Source organism: Marmota marmota, unplaced genomic scaffold (assembly GCF_001458135.2).
Source record: "Marmota marmota marmota unplaced genomic scaffold, marMar, whole genome shotgun sequence".
In the NCBI taxonomy this organism is placed as follows: domain Eukaryota; kingdom Metazoa; phylum Chordata; class Mammalia; order Rodentia; family Sciuridae; genus Marmota; species Marmota marmota.
Window position 1 is genome coordinate 12368432 of NW_026000000.1, and position 23586 is coordinate 12392017.

A 23586-nucleotide genomic window follows, 5' to 3' on the forward strand; every position below is an offset into this window, starting at 1 on the left:
AAAGGAATTATAGCATGTATGCAGACACGCTGGTTTTGCTTTTTAACCTGTTCAAAAACTGGAAAAAGCTGAAAGCCTGTAATATCTTCCCCCACTTCCTGCGCCCTCCTGAGTCCAAGTCGTAAGGGCGTAAGCATAGCTATGGCCAATTCAGAGTACTGATTAAAGCCTTTTCTCCCATCTGAAAGTGGCTGAATTTGGATGGCGGGTACTGGTCCAGCGCAACCTAGCAAAATTCTTCTCCATTTCCTCTTCACCATTGGACTGAGTCCCCTCCGACTAGGACTCTTTGTCTGTCTCTTGCCCATACTGTTCCTTTCAATTTTGAATTTACCTCACAGAGTTTCGCTCAGGACTTGTTTCCTCTCTGGAACATGCCCCTTGGACTTGTTTCCTCTCTGGAACATTCCCCTCGAACTTGTTTCCTCTCTGGAACATGCCCCTCAGTGCTCCTCTGAATTACTGATCTGGTCTGCTTCAGCTGAAACTGAACTCTTGGTTTTAGGTCTCTCCCTGAGGTGGTCTGCCTGCTGGATGGCAGATTGAGTGAAATTTGAGTCCACTCTCAGCCATGATATGGAAAGAGAAAATTTTTTTCGAAAAAACAGCCTGTTTTTCCTGATCTATGTTCTTAACTGCTCTCTGAAGTCCTTTTAAAAGGTCTTCTGGGGGCCATTGACCTTGATATCTAGATCATCAAAAAGACAGATTTCTACTGTAGTCCAGACCTTCTGAACACTGTCTGTTGTACTTCTAGACAGTTCGGTAGAGAGGCAGCCTTTATAGTTTTCTTCCTAGTCTCTCCCAACTATGTAAATCCGATAAATCTTGCTGGTAAAAACATGGAAAAACCTTGCTATCTGTTCTCAGGAACTGGGCTAGCTGACTCTTTTTCACTTGCTTTCCTTTCCGGTTAATTATAGTTCCAAAATTTTTAAATACATCTCTTTATCTGAAGACATGGAACTGCCCATGATATTTCTTTAATGTCCTTGGCTCTAAAACTGTCTGCTTCCTCTGTGACCCTTCAAAAAATTTCATGGTCCAATAAGTTTCTATAGCATGCTTCCTCAATCAACCTGGAAATTTCCCTTGAGTAGCCCAACATTCTGGGCGCCAATTACTGCCCCGGCCAGCGCAGGCAGCCAAACTAGGGTCGCTTAAGTGAATTTCCTAAGGTACCAGATAAAACACAGACATGCAATTTACCTTTAATTCAAGCCCCGGGATGGCTCCTCTGCCCTCAGCCTTAAGCTCCCCAAATGGAAGAGCGAGGAATGTCATGAGAGGCTGGTGAGAGAGAGCTAGCGTGGCCTTTTATTGCGGGGAGCTCTCATTTTTTAGAAATTTCCAAGGTCAAGAGGGGCAGGGTAAGGACAGGTAAGGTAACTCGACCCCTGGGGCTGTAGGAAGGCACGCCTACTCATGAAGACACATTTTGTGACATTTTACAACTTTCAAGATTGGGGCCGCTGTCTAGGGCCACTTTGATGTGACCAGATCATGGAAAGTGACCAACAGATCCTCACCAATCAGGGAAGGAAAATGCTGGTCACATGGCGTGGTGGCCTTCCGCAGTATTCAGTGAGCTTATTCTTAAAAGCCCCATGTATTGATACTTTCACTCAATCTGTATCCTCTGCTATTCCCAGTATCGACACCACTTTGAGAGAAGACATTAAACCCTATTTACTACAATCATTTCAGAGCAAAGCCACATACATACTAATCAACCTTAGGAAAAACAGAAATTTATTGAAAAATATTCCCCACTGTTCCACTAATACATGTATAAACTTGTAGGAATGTTCTGGAATAGGTTGAAAAATTAGTTATTAAAGAGAGTGAAATTAGGCTGGGGTTGTGGCTCAGTGGTAGAGCACTTGCCTAGCACGTATAAGGCACTGAGTTCTATCTTTAGAACCATATTAAAAAATTAATAAAATAAAGGTATTGCATCCATCTACAACTAAAGTTTTTTTTTTAAAAGATAGTGAAATTGCTATTATATTATCTAGGGTCTGAAAATGGAAGGAGAGAAAAATTAGACAGAAAAAGAAATAATAGTATAAACCAAGATAAAAAGAAGAAAAGATGGATGGTAGGTGGATTTGAGGAAGTATCAGGTAATATAAGAGAGCAAGTCTAAATATGAGCTAAGAAAACAAAAAATGATTTCAATTAAAGTTCAAAACACGTTGGGCTGGGGATGTGGCTCAAGCAGTAGCGCGCTCGCCTGGCATGCTTGCGGCCCGGGTTCGATCCTCAGCACCACATACAAACAAAGATGTTGTGTCCGCCGAGAACTAAAAAATAAATATTAAAAAAGTCTCTCTCTCTCTTTAAAAAAAATTAGAAGAAATATGATCAAATGGGTCAGTGATATAATATCGAATATTAGGGTAACAACTATCCAATCAAAATGAAGAATTTTATATGTATATATGTATATATAAAATCAAAATTTACATTAGAGCTATTTATGTATAGTCAATCATGCCAAGGAAGAGAAAATCCTTATTTGAGCCTTCCTGGTTTGGGTTTTATCAGGACTTGGGACCTTTAGAAGAGTCTGTGACTTTTCAGCTTTGGATCTTCTTAGATATGCTGGGGCACAGGAGCTACTTCCATGGTTGCTGTGGATTTCTCAGCAGTCTGTTCTTGTTCCTTAATCCAGGAATAAGGGCATGAGGCTGAGTGCTTGGAGGGTTCTATGTGCTGTGTTTCATCTGCTGGCTGTTTCTTTTGGGTACAGGAGGATATGATGTTGTCGCTCTGACTGCTGTGGGGATTTCTGTGTATTTACTTTACTCCACAGGGCTGCCTTTAAAGTGGCAGACTGGTGGCTGTCTGCAAGTATGAGATCTGTGATTGCAGGCTTTCTGTGTGTGGTTAGTGGTGCAGAATTGTAACCCCCGACTGGTGTAGATTGCTGGGGTACCATACCCGTGATTGAGAAAGAGAGTCAGATGGGCCACCTATGTCTGAGTCCTCATGCTCTGCAATTTGAATTGTGGATGTTGGCTCCCACCTTTGCCTGAACACCTTGTAGCGGCACTGCCCCTTTGCTTTAGTTAGCTTTTTCACTGCTGTGACCAAAAGACCTGACAAGAACAGTTTTAGAGGAGGAAAAGTTTATTTGGGGGCTCACTGTTTCAGAGGACTTAGTCCATAGATAAGTCCTCCTTTGCTTTGACCAAGGTGTGGTAGAACAAAAGAGTGTGGCAAAGGAAAGTGACGAAGGACATGGTACCAGAAAGCAGAGAGAGTTCTAAGGGACAACATATACTCCAAGGTCACATCCCCAATGATCTACTTTGTCTAGCCACACCATACCTTCCTTCATTGGGGAAGGTTCTCATAACCCAATCATTTCACCTCTAAACCTTCTTGCATTGACTTACACATGAGCTTTTGGAGGACACCTCACATCAAAACCATAATCTGTAAATTCAGAACATCATGTGCCTATTAGGTTAGAAGAATCATGGCTCACTTCTCTTGGAGACTTGTACCACCTTAGGTATTCTGAAAGTATCCAAGAAAGAGTAGTAAGTTGGGTTTTGGGGTCCAGAGGACCAAAATGATAAACAGTGCTGGTGTTTTATTACTTCTGGGAGGAGCAGTGTAGCCTCAGGCCTACACGACTCACAGAGAGGGCCCTAACTATAGCTGCTGCCCTTAGCCCCCACTTGCAAGCTGTGGCAGCTCCACATGTACTGAGCCACACCAGTGTTTGTTTGTTTGTTTGTTTTTGAGATGGAGGTCTCAGTGAGTTGTGCAGACTGGTCTTGGACTCATGAGCTCTATGTATCTGAGACTACACTGTGTATCTCCATTTCCATCTTTTATAGCCTTCTTGAAATGACAGCATACAGTTGGAGAACAGATTATTGGTTTCTGGTGTTTACAAAGCCAAGTAGGGTAGGAGGTAGCTGTAGTTATAAAAGGGTAGCATGAGGGATCCTTATGAAGGAACTGTTCTGTAACTAAACAATTATGGTTTTTATACAAATCTCTATTGTGGTCAAATTCATTGAACTAACTACACTCAACTTTAATGCATGTAAAAATTATGAAATCTAATTGAATGAATAAATGCAGTTCTTGACTGATATTGAAATTTAATAAAGATATTAAGTTAGGAAAAAATTAGATGAGGAATATTTGGAATCATCTTATTTCTTACACCTAATATCAACCTAAAAATTATCTTCAAATAAATGTTTCTATGGGATGGGGATATAGCTTAGTTGGTAGATTGCTTGCCTCACACGTACAAGGCCCTGGGTTCAATCCTGCACCACCAGAAAAATAAAAAAGTTTCTATAATTGTTTGCCAAATAAGAATATAACTTCATAGTCTTTAACAATAGCTCATAGTAAAAAACAGGATATTCACACCGTGATTCATGAAAAATTAAAGCATTCTTTTCTACCTGGGAAATGATGGTTTTACTGTATCATGAATTTTGCTAAATGCCATACAGTCCATTACACAAAGGGAAAAAAAATTGAAGATTGGAAAGATAGGTTGTAATTTTGTAGATTATCTTTTCACATAAAAGTAAATAGTCTGTACACAGTAATTTAATGTTAGGTTAAACAGGTGGTTGGTTGGCTATAAGAACAGTATTGCACAAGATCTTACTATAAAACAAGAATGTAGGGAACAATATTATTAAGTTTTATGGAGGCAGAACTCACTGTACACTTCACCAACTTAACATGTATAGTTGAATCATTTTTAGAAAATTCACAGAATTGTGCAGCTATTACTACATTGATTTATTTAGAACATTTTCCTTGGCCCTAAAACAAAGTTAGTATTCATTAGTAGTTACTTTCTTTTTCTCTTTCCCATAGCCCTATAAACACTGTATGAATTTGCTTAATCTGGTTATTGTACATAAATGGAATCATATTGTAGCATATATCAGTAATTCACTCATTTTTTATAGCACTGTTCCATTAAACTGTTCCATGTTTAATCTGTCTATTTCTCAGTATATTGATATTTGCAGGTTTTTTTTCCCCCTCACATATGAAGTAGAATGCTGGTATGTTAACATATTTCTGGGAAACTTCTGGATTTTTTTTTTTCTTAATCATAGCACCTGCAATATACCTGCCCTTAATACCTGATTTTTTCCCCTAAATCTTTGCCAATACTTGTTATTATTCTCTTTTTTATTATACTTTTCTAGTAGTTATTAAATATCTCATTGTGGTTTTTATTTGCATTTCCCTTATGTCTAATGATATTGGATATTTTTAAATTGGGCATTGGTATATCTTTGCATATTTTAAAAATTTATTTTATTTCATGGCTTATGGAAAAATTGAGAAGATAGTAGAGAGACTTGCCATGTACCCTGCAGCCAGTTTATCCTATTATTAACATATCAGTATGCTACATTTGTGACAGTTATTGAACAATATTGATACATAATTATTGACTAAAGTCATAGTTTCATTTAGATTTTGTTAACTTCATGTAATGTCCTTCTCTGTTCTAGGATCCCCACCAGGATACTATGTTATATTTAGTTGTCATGACTCTTTAGGCTCCACTTGGCTGGGGTAGTTTCCCAGAGTTTGCTTGTTTTGTATTATCTTGACAGTTCGGAGGAGTCCTATTGGTATACATAAATTACACTTACTGGAATTTGTCTGATGGTTTTCCTAAGACTGGGATTATGGGTTTGGGGGAGGAAGGCCACAGTAGTAGAGTGCCATTTTTGTCCCATTATATCAATCATGTATACCATTACCATGTTTTATGAGTGAGTATCGGGTTTAGTGACTTGACTGACAGTGTTTGTAAGATTACTCCACTACAAAAATTTTTTCCCCCACTTTCTATACTATACACTTTGGAGTAGTGTTATTATGCTCACACCTAAACATTAGATATTTGTGCATATTTTGAGCACTTTTTTGCTTTCTGGCATTATAATATACTCTAGGCTCATCTTGTATATATTTTTTTTCCCCTGGTTTTAAATCAGCCATTTATGCAATTAACTCCAGCTCCCTTTTATCAGAAAATGGAATTAGAAGTGCAAGATCTGGCCATTGGTATGCTTGTTGCTAATAGAATGTTGACCCTCTCAACTCACTCTCTCTCTCTCTCTCTCTCTCTCACACACACACACACACACACACGTATAATCACATATACATATCACTAACTCCCATAAACATACTTATTTTTAATATTTTTTGTATTTAACCATTTGTATATTAAGTTAATCATGCATCTGTATTATCTCTCCAACTCTTAGTTCCTTTATCACACTGATTCTAACTTCTTTCCCCACCTTAATTTATCTGTAAATTAGCACTTACAACAGTAATAAATACATCTCTATCTACCTACTGTCCATTTTCTTTAATTGTTCTTTAGTTTGGTACCTGGGATTGAATCCAGGGGCACACAATCACTGAGCCATATCCCAGCTCTTTTTTAGGTATTTTATTAGAGACAAGGTCTTGCTGAGTTGTTTAGGGCCTTTCTAAGTTGCTGAGGCTGCCTTTGAACTCATGATCCTTCTGCCTCAGCCTCTTGAGCTTCTGGGATTCCAGGCATGTGCTACTGCACCTAGCTTATTGTTCTTTCCCTTATAAATGTATGGTACATCAGACTAGTCACACTCATATAGAAAATACTTGTGTAGTTTTATCAACTAAAGTATAGTATTTTATGCAAATTTGCCTTTAGTCTTATGGACTCACTTATTTTTCAGGTTATTTAGGTCAGCATGTTTTTTCCTACTCCTTTCAATGATTGTCATTTGTAAAACAGATTGTTTTGTTGTATTCTTTGTTCATTATTGTTTTTTCCTGACCTAAAACTTGGGTGAAATGGAGATATATATATATATATATATNCTGTTGATATTCCCCAAATGGGTTTAGTTGTGTCTTGTTCCAGACTTGACTTTCTTGTTAAGAGAGAAGAGAAACTATTTAGGGTTACCATTGATGATCTTTATTTATTTTAGTTTTAGGTGGACACAATATCTTTATTTCATTTTTATGTGGTGCTGAGAATTGAACCCAGTGCCTCACTCATGCTGGGCAAGCGCGCTACCACTTGAGCCACATCCCCAGCCCTGAAATGGGTTATTCATTGAAATGTACAAACTACTATGTCTTACACAGGAGAAATGGATCATTTAAATGGGCCTATATCTGTTAAAGAAATGGAATCAATAGTTGAAAGCTTTACAAAAAAGAAAAGAAACCATCATCAAGCTTTATTTGTTTTCACCATGATTCCTATACAACATTTAAGGATGGAATGTACCAGTTCTTTTCAGTTTCTTTCAAGAAAACAGATTCAGAGGAAGCCTCTTTAACTCTTTACAGCTTTTATTTCCCTAATCCCAACAGCTGTTGAAGATATTATACAGAAAAAAGAAACAGACCAGTATCTCTCATGAATATAAATGCAAAAGTTCAAATAGAATCCAACACTATAAAGAGACTTACACATCTTGATCAAATAGGATTTAACAGGAACTAAAGGCCAGTTTAACATTCAGAAGTTAATTACTATAATTCATCACATCATTAGGTGACAGAAGAAAAATCATGATCATCTTAGTTGATGCAGAGGAAACATTTAATAAAATCTAAAAGCATTCATGATTAAAACTCAAGAAATTAGGAATTAGATGGAACTTAATTGATTTAAAATATCTATGAAATACCTATTGCAAGCAATATACAAAATGTTGAAAAACTGGAACCTTTCTTATTTAAAGATAAGGAACAAAGCAAGGATGTCTTCTCACCACTCTTGTTCAGTATCTTACTGGAAGTCATAGTTAATGCAATGAGAAAAGAAAATGAAAAGTATGCAAATGGGAAAGAAGAAATAAAATTCCCATTGTTTGCAGAGGCATCATTGTCCAAGTAGAAGGCATCATTGTTCAAGAGGCATCATTGTCCAGAGAATTTGCAAACTCCCTAAATAAATCAGCCATAGTGAAATTGAAGGATACAAGGTTAATATACAAAAAAATTATATAATTATTATATAATTTTATTATTATTTTTTCTTGTTGAGTTGTAAGAGTTCTTTACCTATTGTGTTTTAGTCTTGTAATGATTTGAATGTGAGGTGTCCCTGAAAAGCTCATGTGTGAAACAATGAAGAACATTCAGAGTTAAAATGATTGGGTTGAGAAAGCCTTAACCCAGTCAATGAATTAATCCCCTGATAGGGATTCACTGAATGGTAACTGAAAGTGGGTAGGGTGTGGCTGGAAGAGGTGTGTCATTAGAGTATAACTTTGGGGTATATATTTGGTCAGTTGAGTTTAGTATCTCTGCTGCTTGATCATCATGTGAGCTGTTACCCTCTGCCACACTCTTCTCCTATGGTGTCCTGCCTCACCTCAAACTCTGAGGAATGTAGTAACTAGCTGTCTGTAGACTGAGACCTCTGAAATCATGAGCCTCCGAAAAGTTCGTTAAAAAGTTTATAAAATGTATATCAATAATAACCAAAAAATAGAAATGGATTTTTTAAAATAAACTTTTCCTCCTCTAAAATTGTTCTTGTCAGGTCTTTTAGTAAACAGCAGCAAAAAAGCTGACTAAAGCAAGTCCTTAATGTGCTAATAATTTCTTCCATTTGTAGGTTGTCATTTCTGCCTTGACTTTATGTTCTGCAGTGTTTGTTTTGTTTATTTTTATTCCATTTTGTCTTATTGTTATTGATTACCAAAATGTAATAGAATTAAAAGGAAAAATATACAAACAATAGTAAGTGGAGACTTGAACACTATATCTGAAATGGTTTTGTCTATACAAGGGCACAAAGATTCTTTAATTAAATACCTCTTAAATTTAGGCCTGTAATCCATTTTCATTTTTGTGTAGTGTATGCAGAAGGGAATTGTTTTCATTGTTTTTCATGTAAGTATCCAGTTGTTTTGGCATCATTTCCTGGAAAGGCTATTTTTTATCATTGAGTTGTTTCAACATCTTTGTGGACTCTGAATTTCATTTTATTCTGCATATATCTCTTATATCTGGTTGATTTACAGTGTCTTCTGTTTTCCTAGTTTATATTTTGCCCAGTTTTGCATTACTGGAATTGGAGTGTTCAAGTCTCCACTTACTACTGTTTGTTTGTATATTTTTCCTTTTAATTCTATTGTTTTTTGCTTCATGTAGGCCTTGAGGTTCTGTTATTGTCAGCATATATGCTTAGAGTTGTTATGTCTTTTTTTGACTGACTCTTAAAAAAATCATTATAACATTGCCCCCCTTATCTTTTATCTTTTTTGGTACTGGTGATCTAACTCAGGGCCTCATGCATACTAGCCAGATGCTTTACCAGCTCTTACAGCATATTTTATTTGATACAAAGCTAACCTCTCCAGCCTTACAAATGCCATGTGCTTTTAAAAATGTTCAGCCTTTTATGTCTTTGAATCTAAAATACATCTTTTATTGACAGTTTGTATTTGGATTTTTACAACCTGAGAATTTCTATCTTTTGATTGAATTTTAAAATCAATTTCTATTTTTTGGTTATTATTGATATACATTTGGTCCTCTATATCAGTGAATTCTGCATCCATGAGTTTAACAAACCATCAGTCAAAAGTAGGGGAAAAATCATGTCTGTACTGAATATGTATAAACTTTTCCTTTTCATTATCCCCTGAACAGTACAAATTGGTGACTATTTACATAGCATTTTCACTGATTATATACTATATGCAGTTTAGTAATGTTTTAAAGCATATGGGAGGATGTCTATTATATATAAATACTAAGCCCTTTTATATAAGGGACATGAGCATGCACAAATTTTTGTATCTGAATTCTTAGGGATTCTGAGGGATGACTTAGAATGTACAAAATGTTTTGTACAGTTGAATTTACAGCTACCATTTTACTTTTTGTTTTCTATCTTACAACTTTTGAATCACTCTGTTTTATTTCTGCCTTTTGCATGAAATGAATTTATTTAACGTTTTAATTCTTCCAATGATCATTTCATTTTATTTTCCTGGTAAGTTCCTTTAGGACTTACATAGTGAGTCTTATAATCTATTTTAGATTTATACTTTATTAACTCCAATCAAATATGGACAGGTTATTCATATAGCCCTGTTCTCTTTCTCCATTTTTGTCTCATTTTTAAAGTACATATCACTTTTGTATTTTGTATATTTTTTTTGCTGTATACATTAATTTACTTTATTTTTTATTTTTTAAATTTATATATGAATGTATTACAATTCTTATTACACATATAGAGCAAAATTTTTCATATTTCTGGTTTTATACAAAGTATATTTCATACCAATTCCTATCTTCATTCATGTACTTTGGATAATAATGACCATCACATTCCACCATCATTTCTAACCCTATGCCCCACTCCCTTCCCCTCCAACCCTTCTGCCCTATCTAGAGTTCATCTATTCCTCCCATACTCCCTCTCCCTACCCAACTATGAATCAGCCTAAGCATAACAATGTGTTGTTATAATTGTTACTTTATATAATATATTGTCTTTTGAAGAAGATGAGACAGAAAAAGGTAGCAAGTATATATTTGTAGTTGTTATATTATTCATTACTTCTACCTCATTTCTTTTATTAACTGTTGTCATTTCCTTACCCCAATATAGATTTGTTCCTTTGTCTCACTTTGCTTTCTTGTTAAAGATATATTTCTGTATGCTACAGGCAGTCCCAGTAATACAGTTATGTACAGATGGAATTTGTACTTTTGCTTGTCAAATTGTTTGGGAAAAGAAAGGAAAATAATTTTGCCTTTTTATTCTCTTTTGCAATTACCTAATTGCCTTTACCCACAAATTTTATGCATTTGAACGAGTGTTTGGAATCACTTATTTTCAGCCTAAAAAACTTGTATGTCTTTTATGGCTGATGTACTAACAATGGAAACTTGAGTTTGTCATCCTACTTCTTCTGGTCTCTACTGTCTCTGATGAAAAGTCTGTTGTTACTCTTATTCTTTGTATGTGATGAGGTGTATAATTCTTGATGTCTACAGTATTTTTTCTTTGTGAACAGATTTGTGTGTTTTGGGGCTTTCATTTCTTTGAATATTTTTTCTGCTGCTTAGTTTTTCCTCACTCCTGATACTTCCATTATGAATATATTGGGGGAGTTAATGAGATTCCTCAATTTTTTGAGACTATCTTCATTCTTATTTGTCTTTATTCTTTTGACTATTTATTCTCAATTGTTCCACTTTCAAGTTTACTGATTCATTGTTGGTTTGGTTCAGGGACAGCCGAGAAGAGGACCATCTTATATTTAGAATTTGATTCTCGGGTAGATCTGACACTACAACTAGGAAAGGATAGGAGAGTTTTCAGAATTACAGTTAAAGAATATAATGTATTATTTACATGTATTGTTCATCTCTCATTCCACATGGAATGCAGGTACAATAAAAACAGAGATTGCCTGTTTTTCTTACTGTTGAATTTCCCTTTTCTTGATCCAGGCTTGTCATGAAGTAAACACTCAGAAATGTGAAGGATGTTGGTGTTGTAACAAATGAAAACAAAAAATAAAAATAAATAGCCCAATTAAAACAAAAACTGATTAAAAGGGGTGAACAAACATTTTTCACAAGTGTATATACAAATGGATATAAAAACACTAAAAGATGTGAAATTGCATTTTTAATAGAGAAATATCATAAGATCAGAGTTAACTACTACTTTGTACTGTTGTTGATAATATGTAGTAGTGGGAATTCTTATATAATGTTGTAGCTCAACCACTTTGGAAAAACAATTTGGAAAACAATTTATTATCTTGAATAGTTGAATAGTGTTTTATTGAGCCTTTTTGCTGCTGTGACCAAAAGACCTGACAAGAACAATTTTAGAGAAAAAGTTTATTTGGGGCTCACGATTATAGAGTTCTCAGTTCATAAATGGTTAACTTCATTGCTCTGGGCCACGAGGTAAAGCAGAACATTATTGTGGAAGGGCATGGAGGAGGAAGGCAACTCAGAACATGGCCACCAGAGAGTAGAAAGTGAGTTCTCTCATCAAAGACAAAACATGTACCCCAAAGACACATACCCCCCATGACCTACTTCCACCAGCTACACCCTACGTGACTACAGTTACCACCCAATTAATCCCTGTCAGGGGATTAATGCACTTATTAGGGTAAGTCTCTCATAACCCAGTCACATAAATAAATTCCTTTTGATTTAGTTTTATACTTTATATTTGGGATAACTTTTGCATCAAACTATGAAGAACATTGCATTTTTTAAAAACTATGTCATTGTTAATCTATCATAGATACTTTTTGAATTATAGTGAAAACATAAAACTACCTTAAGATTTCTGTTAAAACATAGTTTTCCCTGTTCAACCAAGAAGGAAGAGAAGGTAGATTAAATTTATCCTTCCATCAAGTCTGTCAGACATCAAGTTGCAGTTCAAGAATATAATATACTATTTACATATATTGTTCATCTTTCATTCTGCATGGAATGAAGGTATAATAAAAACAGAGATTTTGCCTGTTTTTCTTACTGTTGAATTTCCATTTTCTTGATCCAGGCTTGTCATTCAAGTAAACACTCAGAAATGTGAAGGATGTTGGTGTTGTAACAAATGAAAACAAAAAATAAAAATAAGTAGCCCAATTAAAACAAATATATGAAAAAATATATGAATCAATGAATGATTTTTCCCAGAAAGTTTTTCCACATTCATTATACTAAAAGCATTTATCTCCAGTGTGTACCCTCTTGATGTTAAGCAAGGTGAGACCTCTCCCCAAAAAACTTTCCCATATTCATTACATTTCAAAGTGTTTTTCTCCTTTTTCTGAAGTTATAAGAGACATAACTTCCTCCCAATATTATTCCCACATTTGTTATGTCCACAGTATTTACCAGTAGCCCATTTATGTTAGAAAGAGGTTAGCATCCCACAGGATTTCTCATAAATACTTAAATCTACTGTGATTCGCCTCTGAGGTAGATATGTGAGGAATTATCACAAAAAGTTTTTTTTGAGAATGTGGATCAAGTCTTATTTCTAGGAAGTTTTCTTAGATTGAAAATTTCAAATATTTGGTGTATTGTGTTTTTTCCTCTTTAGAGACTCCTATGTATATATTTAGTTGCAAACTATCTTATTCATCCTGGCCTATTTTTTTGATCCAGTTTTCTTTCTTTAGACTTATTTTGATAATACTTCTCTTTTTCCTCTCCATTCAAGCTCTTTTTCAATATTATTTATTAAAATTTCAATCTTTTTTTTCCTTGGTGTCTGCATTAATCTTCTTGGGTTATTATTTGATTATACCACAGATTAGGTATCTTAATCTATTTTTATTTTCTCACAACTGTAGAGGGTTCCCCAATATGAAGGTGCCATCAGAATTGCTTTCTGAGGAGTTACCTTTCCTTGGTGCACAGATGTCATCATCTTGGTGTGTCTTCTTGTACGCTTTTCTCTGTGTGGTAGATGGAGTGTGTGAGAGAGACAGAGAAAGAGAGTGCATGTGCACTGAAGGCTTTCCTTGTCTTGGTCACCAGCACCATCAGGTTAGGGCACCATCTTTATGACCTCATTCATATAACCTTGATTACTTCCTTAAAGGTCCTATCTTTAAGGAAGTAAAGATAACCAGTTACATTGTAGGTCACCATAATTTAGTCCATAACAGGTTTCTTGTAATTTGAGTGGTAATTTCTCTAATCACTTTGTCCTTCATAAAGTTTTATTCTTGACTTTAATAAACCCTTGCCTCTTTACTTTTTATCCACTCCATGTTCATTCTCTTGGATTTCCTAGTAGTTGAAGCTCTGATCCACCTGGACTCAGACATTTTCTTATTATTTTCCCACTCACAGAAGAACTTTACCTTTCTGGGAGTAATTATGATTCATCACTTCTGGGTTCTCTGTCCATCTTTACTTGTGATTTTCTTCATATATGTGGGCTCTCAATTATTCTGTTTTTGAAATTTTATTTCCTTTCTTCGTGGTGAGTTGAAGGAACTAGCATTTTCTGTCTCCTAGTTATGCTAAAATCATGCTGTTATAGCTATGATATAGGTAAATCATGCTGTTGGCTCTCCTTGTGTCATATATGTGTTTTAGAGAATGCATGCAGAGATTCAGATTATTATTCATACATTGGAAACCAAATGTATGTATTCAAATAGCCAGATTCTTTTCCCTTCTTCTGCTTTACCAGAACTTTTGTTTACTTTTTTCACCACAAAGCCATGTAATAGAAGAAAAAATGCATTGCAGTTCTATCAATCCCTGGAAACAGGGAAAAAATCCACAATCAGCATTAACATAAAACATTTATATAGAGATCTTGAGGTCTTGTTCCATCAAAAATGTATTATTAGAATTTAAGTGGTAAGTAAGATTAATTTTCCTTATTTCTAGAACTTTGGAAAGCTGATTATCTGAAGGAGCAGAGCCAAGAAGATTTGTGGAAAGTTGTATTCATCAGTAACAAAATGTTGATGAAGGAACAAGGTAATATAATAGGAAGGCCATTTGACTTGGACATAGATTCTTTTCCTTCCAAGAAAGTACTCTGTCAGTGTGACTCAGAAGGAAGAAGTTTCAACAATATTTCCAAATTGATTATTAGTAGGAAAAAGTACTTAAGAAAAAAGCCTGATGAACTTAATGCCTGTGGGAAATTGCTACTCAAAATTAAACATGAGAAAACTCATACTAGAGAGAAAATTGAATTTTTTAGAAATAGGAGTACTTTCAGCCATTACAAGGGAGAGAAGATTCAAACCTTAGAGCAAACTTCTGAGTATAATATATATCAGGAAACCTTCCTTGAAAAGACAATATTCAACACATACAAGAGAGAGAACATGGAAGAGAATTACTGTGAATATAGTGAATATGGGAGAATTTTTTGTGGTAATTCATCTCTCTTGTTCCCTCACATATCTACTTCAAAGGAGAATCACTATGGATTTAGTGATTATGAGAAATCCTGTAGGAAGCTAACCTCTTTCAAATATGATGGGCTACCTGTAAAACACTGTGATGAATATAATCAAAATGGGAATAACTTCAGGAGGAAATTATGTCTCTCACAACTTCAGAAAACTGATAAAGGAGAGAAAGACTTTGAATGTAATGAATGTGGGAAAGCATTTTGGGAGAAGTCACACCTCACTCGACATCGGAGGGTACATACAGGAGACAAACACTTTCAGTGTAATGAATGTGGAAAAACTTTCTGGGAAAAATCAAACCTCACTAAACATCAGAGATCTCACACTGGAGAGAAACCCTATGAATGCAATGAATGTGGGAAAGCCTTTAGTCACAAATCGGCCCTCACACTACACCAGAGAACGCATACAGGGGAAAAACCCTATCAGTGTACTGCATGTGGGAAGACTTTTTACCAGAAGTCAGACCTCACGAAACATCAGAGAACACATACGGGGCTGAAACCTTATGAATGTTATGAATGTGGGAAGTCCTTTTGTATGAATTCACATCTTATAGTACATCAAAGAACTCACACAGGCGAGAAACCCTTTGAATGCCTGGAATGTGGGAAATCCTTTTGTCAAAAGTCACATCTTACTCAACATCAGAGAACGCATATAGGGGATAAACCCTATGCATGTAATGCTTGTGGGAAAACTTTCTATCATAAATCAGTACTTACCAGGCATCAGATAATTCATACAGGATTGAAACCTTTTGAATGTTATGAATGTGGGAAAAACTTCTGCTTAAAGTCAGACCTCACAGTACATCAGAGAACTCACACAGGAGAGAAACCCTTTGCATGTCCTGAATGTGGCAAATTCTTCAGCCATAAGTCAACCCTTTCTCAACATTATAGAATACATACGGGAGAGAAACCGTATGAATGTCATGAATGTGGGAAAATTTTTTACAATAAATCATACCTAACTAAACATAATAGAACACATACAGGGGAGAAACCCTATGAATGCAGTGAATGTGGAAAAACGTTTTGCCAGAAGTCACAGCTCACTCAGCATCAGAGAATTCACTTAGGGGAGAAGCCCTATAAATGTACTGCATGTGGGAAAGCTTTCTGCCATAAGTCAGCTCTAATTGTACACCAGAGAACCCATACAGAAGAAAAGCCCTATAAATGTAATGAATGTGGGAAGTCTTTCTGCGTGAAGTCAGGACTTATTTTACATCAAAGAAAACACACAGGAGAGAAGCCCTATGAATGTAATGAATGTGGGAAATCCTTTAGTCACAAATCATCCCTTACAGTACATCACAGGGCTCATACAGGGGAGAAATCTTGTCAGTGTAATGAATGTGGAAAAATATTTTATCGTAAATCAGACCTTGCTAAACATCAGAGATCACATACTGGGGAGAAGCCCTATGAATGTAAGGTATGTGGGAAAACCTTCTCTCAAAAGTCAAACCTCATTGTACATCAGAGGACACACACAGAGGAGAAAAATCTTATGAGATAAAATAAATATTTGAAATATTTAGCCACAAATCAGTTGACAGTACAAAATATCAAAACTGCAGAAAGCTCTGTTGACATCCTAAATTATAGTAACCTTTATCCACAAATTGGCTTTACTTTATTCCAGAGTAATGATGGAGGATAAACTCAACAAATTTAGGATGGCCTTTGTTAAGAAATGACATCCTAAGGTAATGCTTATACAAAAACTCATAGATTCTTTTGAATTTTGAAAAATTTTTAGGTAAAATACAAACTAAATTATGTCAGAATTTATATTGAGAAATTTATGAATCTGAAAAATAAAATGAAATTTTACTTAGAAGTAACATAGTACTACAAGTTGTATTTTGAGTTTGATACCTTAATTGTCTTTAGAAAAGTAATTTATGCCTATATGTTGCAGAATATAAAACTTTAAAAAGCATATTTTAAGTACTAAAAAAAATGTATATTCACAAGAAGATTCAGTAAGAGTATAGAGAGAATTCCTTTGTGCTTTTAATCAGCCTTACTGTAATGATGATATGTTATATAACCACTGTATGTTCTATAATACAAGAGATTGGTATGCTAATCATATATAGACTTTATTCAGATTTTGCCAGTTTTTACATGTACCCTGTGTTTTCTATGTAGTTCTATTAAGATTTAACGTTAGGTTACAAAACTGAAAAGGAATCTGGGGTCTGTATGGCATCAGGATTATGCAGGATTAGGCATCAGGATTTAATCTCAAGAATTTTCCTCTTGTTAAAAATACTCTCCTTCTGCAACCATTGAATATTAATCTTTTGAAAGTATAGATCATTGAGTAATCTGGGCAACAGGGTTAAACACATGTGAGAAGTGTTCCTAAAGTTTATAGACTTAATATGTGTCTAAGTGTTAAGGTATATAAGGTATGTATGTGTTTCATATGCATAATGGAACTTAATGTAATTTTGAAAAGGAAGTAGGTATCCTTTCCTTAGTGCTTGTTACATCAGGTCCATGTTCAATGTTTATAAAACCAGAATAACAGTTTAAATGAATGCCCACATAGCTAATGTCTAACCATTCAAAAACTACAGATCAAAATAAAGTGTTAACAAACAATTCCATGCATGAAGAGCTCTAGGCCCTACTCCATATCATTCCCTTTCTTTTCTCGCCTAAATTTCATCCCATGCCATGGAGTGCCCTGGTATAAGTATGTAAACTCTTGTCCAAACCTTCTGTAAACAGCTGCCCAGCAAGATAGGGGCCATAAAAGAGGCCCACACATGTACACTAGATGCCACTCAGGGCTTGTTGGGATGTAGATTCAGAAATCTGATATATACAGGTAGGAATCTGTGCCTTCAGAGACTTCTGACAGTATGAAGAGGAGGGTTGCAGCTGGAACAGGGCCTGAATGGAGCTAGAGTGGGGTTTTTTATTGGCAATGTAAAGGTCATATATTACTTATTATAATATAAAAGTTATATTACAGTCTAATAATCCTAAAGTACACATTGCCGCAGTCTGGCTGGGTACAATTCAGGAGCCACTTATCAAGCAGAAACGAACTTTATTTTTAGAACACACATGCCACACCACACGAGGTCTTCAGGAATTCCCTCAGAGCCCAACTGCCACCACCGGCTTCCCACAAGCCTCTCAACCCCCCCACTCCTCCTGCTCTTGAGGCCGATTGGCTGGGTCTCGTGGGCGGAGCCAAAAAAAGTCCCCCAATGAGCAGCTCCATGGTCTGAAAGGGCAGGGAAACAGCCCAATGAGCATCACCGTAGAGGAGCCAATCAGCTGGCAGCTGGAAGTTTGCTGGGGCCGCTGTGAGCCAATCATCAGCTGGCAGCTGGAAGTTTGCTGGGGCCCTGTCGGCTGTGGCTCTCAACATCTCCCCCTCTCTGTTTAAACAACAAGCATGTGGCTTAGGGACTGTGCCTGCCTTAGGTTGTCCAATACTACATATGGTCCTTACCCGTCATCGGATGAGCTGACCTCAAGGTGTCAGCCTCCTGTCTTAGGTTGGTACCATTGCAATTGGATCTTACCCGTCATTGACTACCGGTCCAGCATACAGCCACACCTGTGGATAGGTCTTTGTACCAGCTGGAGGGGGTGGGGTGAGGTTCTTTGCCTCACCTCTGTTGGCCCCCAAATTTTAGCTGAACGACCATCACAAGCAGAAGGGAGGAGGATACACCAAGCCAATTGATGGCTCCTTTTGGAAAAATTATACCACTGATGACACCATCAGCAAAAATACCCCAACACTACCACAAGTCGCTGCACCAACAGATGGTTCACAATGCATACAAGTGAGTTCACAATGCATACAAGTGATACATAATCCAGGAAAGTTCTGCAAGTAGTTCAGTGATAGCTATTGCAGAAGCTGTAGATTGGTTTTATCTTTGTCTTCACCGGCACTGGGATGAAGATAGGAATTCTGGCAATAATGGCTAAAGAAAAAATTATGTAACATTCCAGAAGGCACTAAAAGAAAACAATTTTCTGAACAATTTACATTATCTTGAACAGAATTATTAAATATAATGAAAAGGAAAGGTGAAAGTAAACAGATCTGTTAACCTCCTTTTTTGTTCACATATTAAACAATCCTCAACAGCTGTTTACCCAATTTAAATTAAACCATTTAAATCACATGAATAAAAAAAAATTTTGGATCCATTTTTTCATGAGCGCTCATCATGTATGATATATGGACATACGTACATACAAACATACAACACAAAACACAAGTGTGCACACATAATATAATACATACAACACATAACATAATAGTAAAGGCCTTATAACTTTTTACAGGTGAAATCTCCATTGCAATGTTTAAAAACTCTATAGTCAAAAAATAGAACTGATCAGCAAAACATTAACCTAGGTCTGTATGAGCTCAAAAAACAAAATAGAACTTCATGATGTGGGAAAGGGCAATAATAAAATAGATATTGAAAAAAGCATCCTGGTTCTGTTGCAGATGTAAGGATAGCCAAACTGGAGTTCTGGATATAAGCTGTTATGGATTTGAGCCAAATCATCTTCTTTTTGGTCTGTAGAAATCGCTTTTCTGGAATCCTCTGGAATCCAAATCGGCTGCTGTTCTCCCTGTGGAAACACATAAACAGACCCCCGACTCCAGACAATCACTGGGTCAGGACCTTGGTTAATCTCTCTGGAATCCAAATCGGCTGCTGTTCTCCCTGTGGAAACACACAAACAGACCCCCGACTCCAGACAATTACTGGGTCAGGACCTTTCCATTGTCCTGTTAGAATATCCTTCCAAAGTACCTTGGGCTTATGTACATTTTTTGGACACATATGCCTTTCCGCAGCACTAAGTCCTGATGAATCCAAATTTAAAAAGTTTAGAGTAAAAAGGGTTATTTTAAGTTTATCTTTGGGGAATATATACCCCTTCCCAATTCCTTCTTTTTGCTTTAATAAGTACATTTTAATAGTTTGATGAGCTCTTTCAACTATGCCTTGTCCCTGTGGATTGTATGGGATTCCTGTTATATGAGTAATGCCAAATGTTGAGCAAAATTGTTTAAAAGAGGTAGAAGTATAACCAGGGGCATTATCTGTTTTTAACTGTTTTGGAACACCCACAGTGGCAAAATTTTGTAAGCAATGAGCTATAACATCTTTAGTTTTTTCTCCGGCATGAAGGGAGCCCATCAAAAATCCAGAAGAAGTATCAACTGTAACATGCAAATATTTTAATTTTCCAAATTCTGGCAAGTGTGTGACGTCCATCTGCCAAATATGGTTAGGTATCAGTCCTCTAGGATTGACTCCTCTAGAATTAACTTGTGGTAAAAAGGTCACACAATTTTGACATTGTTTTATTATTTGTCTAGCTTGTTTCTTAGTTATTTTAAAATGCTTTTGTAAAGTATTAGCATTGACATGGAACTTTTTATGAAAATTTGTAGCTTCTTCTAGTGTAGAGAAAATATGTATATCATGTATAGTTTTATCTGCTAAATCATTGCCCAAACTAAGGGCTCCAGGCAATCCTGTATGTGCCCTGATATGTCCTATAAAGAATGGATCTTTTCTGTCCCAGATTAGACTTTGTATAGTGGAAAGCAAAGAGAAAACAGTAGAGGAAGGGCAAATCCTACCAGCACCTTCAAGGAATACTATAGCATTAACTATATACTGACTATCGGAAAATAAATTAAATACAGAATCTTTAAATATCACAAAAGCTTGTTAAATACTGCATTAAGTTCTACCTTTTGAGCTGATTGTTTGGGTACTAAAAATGTAAAAGTTTGATCAGGTGTAACTATTGCTGCTGTACCATTATTTGACCCATCAGTGAATATATTTGGAGCATTCATGATACGTGTTTTTCTTGTAATTTTTGGAAAAAATACAGGATGCAATGACCAAAAATACAATAAAGGATTAGATGGTAAGTGGTTATCAAATCACATAAACTAGTCTTCTGTCTTCTGAAACTAGAAAAAGAACAAATTAAATCCAGTATAACGGGAAAGAAAAGTAACATTGAAAGAAAAGCAATAAAACCAAGAAATGATTCTTTGAAAAACATCAAATCACTTGATAAATTTCTAGCCTAGTTAACTAATTTTAAAGAGAAGAGGCCAATTGCTAATATCTGAAATCGAAAGAGAGGCCATCCCATGGACATTCAGAGGATTATAAAGGAATATCATGGTCAGCTCTGCCCATAAATTGAATAACCTAGCTGAAATGGACCAATTCCTTTAAAAAGTTGTATTCTAACAAATTCATGAAGGGATAAACTTTGTGAAAGGATACATTTAAAAATTAAGCATATTGAAGAAAGTGAATCAATACTTAACAACCTCTCGGCACTGACAGTACTAAGACTGGATGGGTCCAATGGTAAAGTATACCAAACATGTAAGGTAGAAATGCTACCAATCTTAACAGCTTTTTACAGCATTTAACAACAGATGGGATGTTTCCTAACCCAATACATGTGGCCAGCATTACACTAATAGCCAAACCATATATGAAAGGAAAGGGGAACTACAGACCAATATTGGTCACAAATGTAGATGCAGAAGTTCTCATCAAAATATTGATTAATCAAATTCAACAATATATAAAAAGAATTGTATACCATGACCAATGAGGCAGGTTCAACATTCAGTGATCAATGTAACTTATATCAGTGGGCCAAAGATGAACTGTGATCATAATCAATAGTTGGAGAAAAAGCATCTCATAAAATCCAATATCCATTCATGTTAAAACATCTCAGTAAACTAGGAATAGAAGAAACTTCATCAGTGTGGTAAATAATTACTTCAAAGGGCCCTACAGCTAACCTTATATTTAATGTCTTAAATATAGGTGCTTTCTGGTTAAGATCAGGAACAAGGTAAGGATGCCCACTCTCGCTACTGTTTTTCAGCATCCTTCTGAAAGGTGTGGTGAATAGAAATAGATAGGTAAAGGAAAAAAAAGATACAGAGATTTTGAAGGAGGGATGAGTAGACGGAGAGGTGTATTTTTAGGGCTGTGAAAATATTCTGTAGGATACTTACAACGGTGGTTATACATCAGTTTACATTTATCAAAACCTATAGAACCTAATCCACAGAGAATTAACCAAATGTAAGTCATGGATGTTAATTAATAGTTATATTAGCTAACATCTTTTCTCACCCTAAAATGTAGTATCAGTATGGGCTCATCAATTGTAACAAATATACTATACTTATGCAGATGTTAATAATAGTTGCAGCTGTGGGGAGGGATGAAGGATTATATGGGATTTCTCTATTTTTTGCTCAATGTTTCTAGCATCCTAAAACTGCTCTAAAAAATGATGTGTCTTAAATAAATAAATAACCAAGCAAATCTGCTTATGTATAGCAATATAATATAGATGGAATCTATATAAAGATGCTTACATATTTTGCAATATAAAAACAAACATTGCTAGTTTTTCCCTGTAGTGTGGTGAGAGGCATGAGTAAGGGAACACAGTCTCAGAATTCTCAGGTTGACAACCACTAAGCCTATTTCCGATTATACCCCTTTGTTTTTCTAAGCCTTATGGTTTTTTGAGAATTATATTTTGAGAAGTATTTTAAGTTCCACACCTCCCTTCAGAGCATCTTTTTTATATTAAGTCTTTTGTCAGTCTGTTTAGACACTGAAACTACAGTCACCATATTTAAATTGTATTAGCTGGCCTGAAATTATGGCCCAATGTTATCAGTTCATTTTGACATCTGAATCTGAGATAACCTTGAATAGCCAAGTCATAAGTTTCCCTCCTTACTCTGCCCTCACAGTAACATCCCATAGCCAGACAACTGTTTTTATCAAGGGGCCCAGTTTCTGTTAATCCCTCAGTAGCAATTTTACTTCCTTGCCAACCCACAGTTATTCATACAAACCCATGATATCCCACAGCAGCTAAGGGCCAGTGTACCCTTTGACATTACAAAGAAAATACTTTATTTTATACTCCTTCTTTATTCTGCTCCAAAGTGGGACCCTTGTGTGTATCTTCATGGCATGTTGTATCTTCCTCAGGCTGGTTTAAGAGTATGTGTAACTAATAAACTCCATTGGATCTTATCTGTCTGGGTCATGTGTTCAACCATTCCAAAACTTCAGGATCAGAACCCCCTTGCCAACAGAATGAATTTGAAGCAATTAAAACAGTTTGCATCATAAGCAGAATACCAAATCCAAGAATGAGACCATCTAGTTAGGATTTAACTGTTCTTTGCTAACTAACTGGTTCCATATTGCAAAGCTTACTTGAGTAGAATCACTGATTGCCGGCGGTCTTGCAGATTTTTAGAGGGAATGCCTTCAATTTTTCTCCATTCAGAATGATGCTAGCCTGAGGCTTAGCATAGATAGCTTTTACAACGTCGAGGTAAGTTCCTGTTATCCCTCTAAAATCTGGAACAAGACAGGGATGCCCTCTCTCTCCACTTCTGTTCAACATAGTTCTCGAAACGCTGGCCAGAGCAATTAGACAGACGAAAGAAATTAAAGGCATCAAAATAGGAAAAGAAGAACTTAAATTATCACTATTTGCAG

The 23586-nt window shown here is 35.8% G+C and overlaps 1 protein-coding gene across 2 annotated transcripts in view; it reads left to right on the plus strand.

The window, feature by feature from the left end:
* Znf33b (zinc finger protein 33B) overlaps positions 1–17753 on the plus strand; it is a 38454-nt gene extending 20701 nt beyond the window's left edge. For both annotated transcript variants that reach the window (XM_015498962.2, XM_048807563.1), the window contains exon 5: positions 14446–17753. In XM_015498962.2, the coding sequence (XP_015354448.2) occupies positions 14446–16511 (2066 nt within the window). In that variant the 3' untranslated portion in view covers positions 16512–17753. The remainder of the gene's footprint in view (positions 1–14445) is intronic.
* The last annotated feature ends 5833 nt before the right edge of the window (positions 17754–23586 follow it).